Genomic DNA, 11,350 nt, shown 5'->3' on the forward strand with positions numbered 1-11,350 from the left:
AATCATAATATAGAATTTTCATTTAAAGGATTCAAGTTCTTTTATTTTTATTTTTAAAGAAAAAAAAATTAAGCTGTTATGTAGAGTCCAACAGTAAAGCCCAATACGGCCCAGAAGTTTATGAAACCGCCGCATCCATACCCGAGTCCACACCAAGTTCGAATCCACTAATAATCCAAAACCAAAAAAATAAAAATTAAAAAAATAAGAATTCCCTGAATCAAACAAATAAACCCTACTTTGATTGACGCCATAACGGCGCAGCACGAAAAGCTTTAGCCCCAAACATTTCATTTTAGGGTTTCTGCAACTAAAAAAATGGTAATCTATTTTCGCTTGCAATAACTTGTGTTGGATGCAATGTTAATTGTGATTAATTTTGTGTAATTCTGTAACTTTTGGCAGGGCAAAGGAACTGGAAGCTTTGGGAAGAGGAGGAACAAGACGCACACACTCTGTGTACGATGCGGACGCAGAAGCTTCCATATCCAGAAGAGTCGCTGTGCTGCTTGTGCTTATCCAGCAAGCCGCGTCCGAAAATGTAAACAATCTTTTTTTCTCTTATTTTATTTTTATTTTATTTTTTTAGAAATAGATTTCTGTCTTCTATTCAATTTACAATTGGTTCATATATCACTTATTTATTCAATCGTTGTTGGAATACACACAACTTAAGAATGACTTTCCTGTAATTGTTGTTTTACTGATCTAATTATGATTTTAGATTTTTATTCAAGTTAGGACATAGCAATGAGAAAACTATACTTTGTATATCTGTAGTGGGTGATAGAACCATGATCTACCTCTTAACAGAGATTGATACATTGTGAGACTGTGTAGTATGTAGAACTGGAATAATTAACAAACTCTTTTTATTTTTATTTTGGATTGATCCATTCCATTATGAGATATCCATCCAACTCGCCCATGAATGCATTTTCCCAATTTACATGTAAATGAATCAGTGTTGCACTTCTTGGATTGATAGCAATTCATGTGAAGATTGGTTACACATATAAGAAGTCTATTTTACGAAAGGATTGGATTGGTTATACTTATATGTGAGATCAGAAAGGATAGGGATAGGGATGCTTTATTTAGAATTTTGTAAAATGGTGTATGATGATTGTCCTGACATAAAAATTTTGAGGGCTGTTGGGTACTGGTTTCATCTATCATCTGGGTTTATTTATTTATCGTGATCTGCTGTTCTTCTTTTTATCATTGATTCCTTAAGAACTGTGAACTATTGACATCTGAAGCTACCTTGATCTGTAGCACATATTATTTGCGTTGAAGTTATGGCCTTTGCTTGTTCGCATTTGCAATTGTCTTAAAACTTTTATCATTTATGATGTTTTGTTAATTTCTTAGTTGATATGATATTTTCATTAAACTCAAACTTCTTGGTGCATTCAAGTTATTGATGAGCTCTCATTTATTTGTGAATTCAGACAATTGGAGTGAGAAGGCCATCCGAAGAAAAACCACAGGAACTGGCCGTATGAGGTACCTCCGTAATGTCCCCCGCAGGTTCAAGACTAACTTCAGAGAAGGTAAATCATGTTCTTCAATCTGAGCTATTCTTTTGCTTGTTTCCCCCCTGGTTCATACATTTAATCTAGAGTTGCATGGGTGCTAAATGCATATTTCACCTTTATTTAGGTACTCAAGCAACCCCCAGGAACAAGTCCGTGGCCGCATCCTCCTAAGAATTTGAAGGGTGATTTTGTATGTTTTGTTTTGATCGAGTTTATGAGATTCCTGTAACGAGATTTGAATCATTACATATTGAGTTTTTTTCACTTTTAAATCTTAAGTGTTTTTGGGAAATTCATTAGTAGTAACATAAATTATGTTGCGTTCCTTATTTCTAATTTCTTATCAAATGAATTTTGTTAAAGGTGATTCAGATTAAAGCTCGCAGTTTTTCCATCTATATTAATATCAGGAACTTGTGAACGGGTTAAGATGTTTGTCTCCTTTTTGGAGATTGATAAGGCTGTTTTCATTGCAAAATTATCTCTGTTTTAATTTCATTAATTAATAAGCTTATGTGTTGGATTATTTGATAAACCTTCTATTGTTTTTACTCATCATCGTCGCATTTAAATGTCGATTTCAAGTGCTGCTGAATCTTGATATCATTTGACATGGGTCGCATATTTCCTAGTTGCCATGGCCTCTGTCTGTATCCGTATTTACGCTAAAAAACAATTAATGGTAATCGGTAGGATTTATTTCCTTGATTTTAGATAGATTCCTTTAATTTTCGTATATAAACATGCTTTTTATTTTCTACATTTTAGGTTTATATTTACCTAGTTAAGCGTTGCATAGAAAATGAAATGCAAAAGTATTTTGGAAAATAGAAAGTAACCAGAAGTGAGAAAATGAGAGAAGAATTAAGAGAGAACGGATAAATGACGAAGAGGAGAAATATTAGGAAAATATGCGGAGAGTTTTATTCGTTTCATAACAAGATATTTATTTTTATTCAATTTAAATTTTATTAAATTTAAAATGGTATATATGTATTTATTTTTTAGAATTTGTAAAAAAAATTAATGCGGAATAGATCACAGTTGATTTGAAATTTGTATTCAAATATCAAGATAAAAATTATCAGGGAATTCTTCTGATTTAATTTTTTTTTATTATAGTAAAATTAGAGTTTTTTTTTTTTTTAGAAATTCATCGATAAAAAACCTTTACAGATGAATAAGACGATTACAACAATTCAACTTTTAAATTTAAAAATGAATGAAATGTGTAAATATACATATTAAAAACATGAGAAAAATATTTATAAACGACAATAATTTTAGTTAAAATAGTTTTTTTTTATTTAATATTTAAATTAAAACAACCTCTTATCTTTTTCCACCATTTCTATTGTGTAACTATTTCTATGACCAGTCCAAACGCGGTTGTGGGAAACCGAAAATTACAAGAGGGTAAGCCGCTTTTCCTCAAATAAACACTTTGTTTGGGGTAAATATCAATGTCCAGCATAAAAGTTAGTAATTGTATTCTATGGAACAGAGCAAGTGGAAGACATAATTAGCAATGATGGGTCCAACACCTCTAGCCAATGTCCAACGGATAAACAGTAAAGAGGTGTGTGTGTAATTTTGAGTGGTGAAAGTTTTAGGATATTAGATTGCAAGGGTGAGCAATATGAACTGTTCTGCCTCTCCATAGATACTATAGCAGTATATATACAGCCTTTCGGAACCGTTATGGTGGTGTGGAGTGGCCATAGAGTAGTTAACCCTAAAGTGGTGATCATAGGTACTGTTCTGAAAGGTTACGTCATGGGTGCAATCCCATGTCCCCGGACTGTCAGGTTTAGCCCCTGGCCAGCGAGGTCCTATTAAGTGGGAAGACCAAAGTCATTTCTCGGGTCAAAGCGGGATTTGGGATGATCCCGAACACACTTCAAAACCAACAAGCAGAAAAATAGAAACAGAATATACATCTAGACACAAACAAAAAACAGTGCTTTGCGGGCGTGACAATAAGGATGAGCTGGGTTTTCAAATGTTTTCGCAGCGTCTATTACTCGCAGTGCGCATCTGTTCACATTACTAACTGTTCTATTAACACCAGACCGTTGGAGGCAGAAAATTTTAAGTGGCCCAACCGCTTCCCTTCAAATAAACACTTGAACAAAACAATGAGGGCAGAAAAAAGCAAAAGTATAGCGTATAAAGGGAAAGGTCTGTGGTTGTAACATTTCTGTAAGCTATATTTTTGTTTTCATGACAAGACCCTGCTCCACCCTTCTCATCTCTCCCCGAGTGGTACTTCTAATGTATTTTATAATGCTTCTAATGAATTTTTACTCCAAATTGTATATTAATTTAAATAATTTCGATATAATCCTACCTAGTGCATAAAATATTGCGTTTAAGAAAAAGAAGGCGTGTGAGCAAAATGCAAAAGGAACCTACCAAAATTGTTGTTCCTTTTGCGTTTACGAATGAAAAGTTAAATACAGGTAGAATTCCATACCTAATGTTCACACAAGTAATGCATTCAGGATACTATCTTCCAATTCTCCTTGCTAAGAGATAATAATAATAATAATAATAATAAACTAAAACATGAAAAGAAGGACAAGAAGAGATTCAATGGAAGACATCCAGGAGAACTGAACTCAGCATATCACCATGTCCATCACAACAGATACTTCTCAACAACAGTCCGGCCAAACTTCTCTTGGACATCCCTTGGCGTTTCAATCTGGGAGAAACAAGAAATGCCACATAAAATATTACAGTAAAAAGCTATTTGAAATATTTGCATTGCAACATCAGCAAGAAGAGTTAACTAACCGCATTAAGTGCTTTGAAGACAGCCTTAACTGTATTATGAGGATTTCTGGAACCAACGACCTATCAAAGACAATAAAACTCAGAGCAAACACAAAAATTGTAGGACCATCTTCAATACACTGATTTTATTGGGCGATCAGTTACCTTGGACTTGACATTCTTAAAACCAGCTAAATGCAGAATGATTTGGACTATTCTGCCAGCTTTCATGCCAGTTGTAGTGGGAGCAGGCCAGAGATATACCTATGGTATAATGCACGGATGGCATGAAATCTATAATACGATATACAGAATAAATATAGGCAGTACAAACTCAATCATTATTCATTGAAGACAAGTAAAACAAAAAACACATGCAATTATTTTTATAGAAGGCGAAATTTCATGAGATAAATGGGGGAAGTAATACTAGAAGAAGGATAAAGAATTGGCTACCTTAGTCTTTTTATAAGACGTTTGTACTGCATGTGCAATTGTATGCTCCTCATGTCGCTCTACATAATGCAAATTCTGAAAGCATTTCTCATATGCCTGATTGTAGTCAAATCAGCCATTAATTCAATATGCTATCAAAAGTCAAAACATTAAACTGCAATAAACATAATGCACATAGGTTTTTCTTTTGAAGTAAAAAATATAAGTACTTTTATGCTGATACTTGGTGTTTTAGCAATATTTTGAAGGTTAATACTAGACAGCATACAATGTCAACGAAATTTAAAACATTATTCAAAATCGGATTTCAGACTATAGCCTGGAAAATTAAATGCACCTAGTGTTTTAACAATCCAATCAAATACTTTAAGAAAAATAATAAATTACATAGTTAGTTGAAAATCGACAATAACACCTGACGGAATTCGGTTTTCAGTTAGAAAACAATACAAAACACACATTTGGCAACTCAAGAGTTATGAACAATAAAAAAAGAAAAATGGAAATTATTTGGATAATATTTAAAATAATCAAACCAGAACCAGATATGTTAATAGAATTAGTATCGAGCTAGTTGAAACAGAAAAAAATTGAAAGAAATTTGTGTTTAATGAATAAGATATGTAATGTTTAATAGTATCTTTCTATCAAGCATTACTGCCCCTTGGTCAGTGCTTACATATTTTCACGGTAGGATTGCGCTATATGTGTGGTTTGAGCTCAGAAATGGAGCAAGAGTGTCTCTCCATGCCATGAGGATCCTTGGATCCCATGAATAACAAAAATATCCGGACCTTAGTTCAGTGGGCTTATCACAGGTCAGTAATGCTTAATAGAAAGAAAGTGCTGGCCAAGGTCAATAATGTTTAATAGAAAGGAAGTGCTAGCCAAGGTCAGTAATGTCCAAAACAAATGAAAGCAATGGCCAAGGTCAGTAATGTAGAATAGAAACGTAAGCAATGTGTGTGTGTGCGCGCTGCATATTTATAAGTTATTGTATATGTTAGAGATCAAAATATAAAAGGGTGTATTTTTTGTGAGTAATTACAGCTGAATGAGGTCCTCAAAACTAGTGAAAATGTTATTCTCATTACTGTTTTTTTTCTCTGACCTCTCCAGGGAAGAGACCCTACGGAAGACTGAAATGCCCATCTGAAATGCCCATCTAACAGGTGGAAGGAGCCATATGGCTTCAAGTAGTCGACTGTAATTTAATTATAATGTGTGCTGTAATGTCCTATATGCATATCCAGTTGTAATTATTTGCTGTTTGGAGGTTGTAGACCAATATGTATTGGCATGAACTTCAGCATATCGAAATACCACTGATGTAACACTGCTTTATGTATATTATATGTTGTACAAGAAAATTAAAGAATTTTTTTGCTGTGTACTTTTCAGAATTTAATTAGGTAATATGTTATTACGCATGACACTCCTATACTAGTAAGGGGTGTTACATTTGGTGGATTTACGGGATCATAAAGCATATTTTTATAATCAAACATTTTTTAATGACAAAACAGGAGTCACAGTCACTAATCCCAACACCTCCCACCAATTATGGACCAAATATCTCAAGGATTAACCACAACCTATGTTGATTTAACATACAGTGCCAATAAAACTGGCAACGGAAAAAAGTTACAACAGACATAAATCAATACTTTAATAAGCTTGAAACTACCAGGAACGGAAACAAAAGTAAATCCATATCTCTACATATATATGTTGGGTAATGAAATTGTGAAACTTTTCTACATTGAAGTTGAACACAGAACGATTAGAAATAATCCACTGCCAAACCACCTTAAGGAGAACTTGAAAGACCTAATAATATTTTGACAATACCTTCTGAAGAGCAACTGGGACTGCAGGGCCTTTGGCTTTTGCATAACCGACAACACCATTAAAGTTTCCACAAGCCATAATAGCAGTGTACTTAACAACTTGTCCTCCCTATATCAAGAGATTCAAAACAAATTAACAAACTAACAACATACAACAGAGAGGGGATGAAAGCAGAGAAGCAAGAACAAATTTGTAGAATACCTTTGTGACTTTACAAGTTCGGTTCATATCTATCAATGTTACATCAAAACCCTGGCACAATATACAACAATCCAAACAAAAACAAAATTGTAACTCAGCTTTATAAAAAGCAAAAATAAGTATATGGGAAAGTTAACAATAAAATCAGCTCACTTAATATATTATTAAAAAGGAGAAAAGGCAATAAAATAAATAAGACTGAAGCCAGTTGAAATTGTAACCCCACCCCCACCCCTTCTTCTTTTAATTATTGATATTGTTACTTGTTCAAACACAGGAGCTCTGCATTCACCAGGACTGATCACGAATATTATTTTATTCCACTATCAAATCATCCCATCTAAATTCCTTCCAGGAAATGATTCCAAAACCAAACATACCATAAGTCAATTAATTTGTTTAATAGGCCAAGAAATTCTTCTTCGTTAGTCAAAGAGTGGAGGAGGGATGTGTCTCACATTTTTTATTCACGCTTTTAACAGACGTACATACAGATAAAGAAGTCTTCTTTCTATGAGGAGTATAATAGAAAAAGTGGCTAGGCCAATAAGTAAAACGAAAGGCGCCAATAAAGTTTTGCACCGAGGTTAAAGATTGGATGTAAAATAATAAGGCACCTATTAAGTGAGTTTGTCTCTGAAGTGAACAAGTAAGAGTGTATCCACCCTTCGTTTAATTTAAAGTGCATTGTGTTCTTAACCCACTAAAATTCAAGGATTGATACACCCTTATTTGCTCACTTTAGTGATAAACTCACTTAGAGAAGCCTCACTCAACATAAAATATGGAGAGTATTACACATAATAAGGTAATCAATGATATGGTCGAAAACACCACGACAAAATCAGAGAATTAGGCATGTATGTAACTACCTTCCGGTAAAGAGGCCTTCTTTTCTTCTCAGTTAACTCATTTCTCTCCTCTGCAAGATCTCTGATCTCTTCCTCTAGAGCTTTACCCTTCTTTCCAAATGTATATTCAAGTTCTGCTAGCTTCTGCTCAAGCTTCTTGTCAATAGCATCAAGTTTGGCCAGTAATATGTTGTCTTTTTCTTTCATATCATCAAACTCATCATCATCATCATCATCAACAGCGGCATTATCTCCTGTTCCCTTCTCCTTTTCAAAGCCAGCATTTTGCAGAGCATCCTCAGAAGGCTCCTCCTGTTCAAGTTGAATGACGCCATAATTGGCAGGGTTATCAGGATCATAAGCTTCCTTCCACTGCACCAATCTCAAGGCCCTATTAAGTTTGTGCTGCAGAATGAACTTATCCTTTTGCTCAGTTACTACTTTGAGGCGGTTCATGAGCTCCCCAATAACCCTGTACTCAAAACGGAGCCTTAAATGCTTCTGTTCAAACTTGTCAATTCTGTTCATCCACTTGAAAGCATCATCAAGTGTGTCGGCATCAGTGAAGTTCTTGAGCAAACCCTCGTGCTTCTTGAATTTCCTCTCGAAATCATGGATCTTCTTCTGGAGGTCTTCATTTTCTTCTTCTTCTTCACTATCAGAATCAGTTGCCTCTTCGTAGCGGTACAATTCACTGGGGTTCTTGAGGTTCTCCTTTTCAAGCTTCTTAATGAGTGGGCCCACGCCCATGTAGTCCTCTTCACACTCAGCATCAATGTCGGCAGTATCCAAACCTAGCCTTAATCTCTCATTTTTCTCTCTGAGCCTATCCTTCTCCACCTGAGCCAGAAGGTCCTGCACTATTCTGGCATCAGCAGTAGTAGAATAAAAACTCTTCCCAAGAAATGGGGAATCGGAGGATAATGTAGTGCCTGCACACCTCAACTGCGATATCACGGAATTTCTGACCATATCGGTTGCACTTCTAAATCTAAATATCTGCCTAAGACTGTGTCTTCCATATTGAATATAACCCATTCAGATTGATGCCTCTCTATTCTCTGCGTCAAAATTCTAGAATCAAAGCAATTGCATTGTGAGTTTAAGGAAATGAAATTTACGTTGCAACTACACAATGGCAACAGGACGAGGCAGGGGTGTGTAGTAGTTCCCCACCCCCATGAAGGAAAATCTGCCCCCACCCCATACCCGCACTGGTACCCGCCCCTGATTCCCCTGCAGGTTTGACGGGTACCCATGGTATTCATAGATATCCATTAAATCGTCAAAATTAAAAAAAGAAAAAGAAAATCTCAAAAAACATAACCATAGTTATCAAATGCGGGTTGCGGTATAATTAAAAGGAGTCCTATGCATGAACTTGCTTTATACATATATCACACATAGCACACATATGAATGCTAAAAAATTAAGACATTCATTCATGATTAAAAGGATCTAATTATCTAAAAACTATTAATGTGGATCAACAAAATTGGAATAAAAAATAATTTGAATACAAAAAAAAAAAGTTGAACAGAATCAGTTCAACAGACTTGGATTTGAACAGAATTGGATTGAGAAAAATAAAGAAATATGGATCACAAAGCAATGTTCAACAGAGTCTGTTCTTGCAAAAATAAAATACCTTTTGCTTCAGCTTTCAAAAATGTCACGAAGCTGTCTTCACTCTTATTATGTTAGAGTACTCAGAATTTTTGTGAAAAAAATCCATATAACTTTAGATACTTGCATGACATAATACCAGTGTTCGAACTCCAAATCAATGTTAAGCAAAAACAGAGACTTGTAGAAAACAGAGAGAAAAATTTACCAAAAAAGAAAAAGAAAAGATAACGGAGAGAACCTAAAGCAGAGAGAATCGTCGATGGTCTCCGTTCGCCGTTCACCGGAAGTGGGCGCTGCTGGTCGAGTGAGTTTAGGTTTTTTTTCGATGGTTTGACGCAGGGAGTGAGCGTGTAGAGCTAGTCAGATTACAAATTAGGTTAAAAGACAATTTAACCCTTAAAAACAAGACTGTTAGGTGATTAAATGCAGGGCAAAAATGGATTTTGGATTGGTAAAAAAACAATTCAAGTGACGATCACCTTATGTAATTAAAATAGCACATCATGTTTAACCCGTTTTAATATTTATAAAAAGATTTGATGTTTCTACGACAAGTTATTTATATTTATTTTAAAATAATATTATTTTATGTTGAAAGATTAAAAAATTATAATAATAAAGACTGTAATAATTTTAAAATAAATTATAATTATAAAAACATTTAATTTTCTACTCAAAATAATATCATTTCGAATTCAATACAAATAACTTATCTATACGACAGAAAAAATGAACCCTTCATAAGATTAGGAAATAAAATTTTGTGCATAGGTAATGCGCTTTGAGGGAATTCATTCTTATAATGGAAAAATCTCCCGTTTGTCCAATTATTTATTTTTTTAAAATTGTAATATCTGATTCTACTCACTTAAACGCAGATTGAATTTATGAGATTATCAAATTAAGTAGTGTGGGTTTTAGAACAAATATGTTTAAAGTCACATTTAAGGTACAAAAACAAATTTATAAGCTTGAGAAAGTGTTTTATAACATGCCATTGAAAATCTTGAAGTTGGCAGCGTAACCAAAACCAAGCTAGCTGATATCACACAAAAAAAAAAAAAAACCAAGCTAGCCCAATAGCAGGATTCGAACTCTTGGCATTAGGCTCACATATAGTACTCAAGAGTAACTCCCTATCTGTATAAAAAAAAAAGAGTACCTCCCTATCTCACTTCCTATAGGCTCTTAGGCCTTTTCAGCAACATTATTTATCTATATTACTTAGAGTGGGTTTTTCACCTCGCAATAGAAGGAACACCGACCAAAATAAGCTTTTGACCAATTTTTTACTTAAATGTCATGCAAATAGTATTATTTTTCAATCTGTTATGGGGGCAAGTTCGCTACTCGGTGTAGCGAACTCGGTTTGCTGACGTGTCACATTTCTAGTGGATAACAAGTATTAAATTTAAAAAAAGAAAGTAAATACCATTTTTGATCCTCAGCAAATTTAACGATACCCGTTTTAGTCCCTAACAAATAAAAAGGCTCATCGCGGTCCCTAAGAAATTCAAAATGGACCCATTTTAGTTCTTTTGAGGACTAATATGGATTTTATTTTAATTTGTGAGAGACTACGATTTCAACTAAAAGGGTCCATTTTGAATTTCTTAGGAACCACGATGGGCCTTTTTATTTGCTAGGGACTAAAACGGGCATCGTGAAATTTGTTGAGGACCAAAAAGGGTATTTACTCAAAAAAAAAAAAAAGGTATGGAGTTCGCTACCCCATGTAGCGAACTTGGTGTCTACTAGAAACGTGACATATCAGCAAACCGAGTTCGTTATACCGGGTAGCGAACTTGCCCCCGTGACAGATTGAAAAATAACACTGTTCACGTGGCATTTAAGTAAAAAATTTGGTGAACAGTGACATTTTAGTCCTTGTTCTGCAATACAACATCTATGAATAACTACCTCCCAGTTATAAAAAAAATGGTTGGCGCTTAAATGAAAATTATGATCTGTTACCGGCCAAATGGGAGTTTTTTTTTTTTTTTTTTGGAAAAAACAAGAACAAAGAGCAGCTAACGAGCTACT

At 34.4% G+C, this 11,350-nt stretch overlaps 2 protein-coding genes across 4 annotated transcripts; one reads left to right on the plus strand and one right to left on the minus strand.

The window, feature by feature from the left end:
- Positions 1-214: 214 nt before the first annotated feature.
- On the plus strand, positions 215-1,936 carry LOC133286034 (large ribosomal subunit protein eL37z). The gene is made up of 4 exons (XM_061483373.1): positions 215-321; positions 406-541; positions 1,455-1,556; positions 1,666-1,936. The coding sequence occupies exons 1-4, from the start codon at positions 319-321 to the stop codon at positions 1,710-1,712; spliced, it is 288 nt and encodes a 95-aa protein (XP_061339357.1). The 5' UTR covers positions 215-318; the 3' UTR covers positions 1,713-1,936.
- Positions 1,937-3,982: 2,046 nt separating this feature from the next.
- LOC133286027 (small ribosomal subunit protein uS5m) lies at positions 3,983-9,639 on the minus strand. Of its 3 annotated transcripts, none has more exons than XM_061483359.1 (8): positions 9,546-9,639; positions 7,700-8,752; positions 6,828-6,878; positions 6,627-6,734; positions 4,776-4,871; positions 4,485-4,583; positions 4,341-4,400; positions 3,983-4,248 (listed from the first exon to the last, which is right to left on the minus strand). In XM_061483359.1, the coding sequence occupies exons 2-8, from the start codon at positions 8,714-8,716 to the stop codon at positions 4,183-4,185; spliced, it is 1,497 nt and encodes a 498-aa protein (XP_061339343.1). In that variant the 5' UTR covers positions 8,717-8,752; positions 9,546-9,639; the 3' UTR covers positions 3,983-4,182. The 3 variants fall into 3 exon arrangements, with proteins under 3 accessions (XP_061339343.1, XP_061339344.1, XP_061339345.1); XM_061483360.1 differs by having other exon boundaries at positions 7,700-8,739; positions 9,546-9,597; XM_061483361.1 differs by lacking the exon at positions 9,546-9,639 and having other exon boundaries at positions 7,700-8,538; positions 8,619-8,732.
- Between the last annotated feature and the right edge of the window lie 1,711 nt (positions 9,640-11,350).

This window comes from Gastrolobium bilobum, unplaced genomic scaffold (genome assembly GCF_033153095.1).
Source record: "Gastrolobium bilobum isolate Gb01-03AN ecotype WA unplaced genomic scaffold, APGP_CSIRO_Gbil_v1 utg1863, whole genome shotgun sequence".
NCBI classification, from domain to species: Eukaryota; Viridiplantae; Streptophyta; class Magnoliopsida; order Fabales; family Fabaceae; genus Gastrolobium; species Gastrolobium bilobum.

Coding starts and splice junctions, on each gene's coding strand:
- LOC133286034 (XM_061483373.1), top strand. Junction 542..1,454: donor AGCAAGCCGCGTCCGAAAAT/GTAAACAATCTT, acceptor TTGTGAATTCAG/ACAATTGGAGTGAGAAGGCC. Junction 1,557..1,665: donor CAAGACTAACTTCAGAGAAG/GTAAATCATGTT, acceptor ACCTTTATTTAG/GTACTCAAGCAACCCCCAGG.
- LOC133286027 (XM_061483359.1), bottom strand. CDS start 8,716: ATGGGTTATATTCAATATGGAAGACACAGTCTTAGGCAGATATTTAGA. Junction 6,879..7,699: donor GAAGGCCTCTTTACCGGAAG/GTAGTTACATAC, acceptor ATATTGTGCCAG/GGTTTTGATGTAACATTGAT. Junction 4,872..6,626: donor TCCCAGTTGCTCTTCAGAAG/GTATTGTCAAAA, acceptor GACTACAATCAG/GCATATGAGAAATGCTTTCA.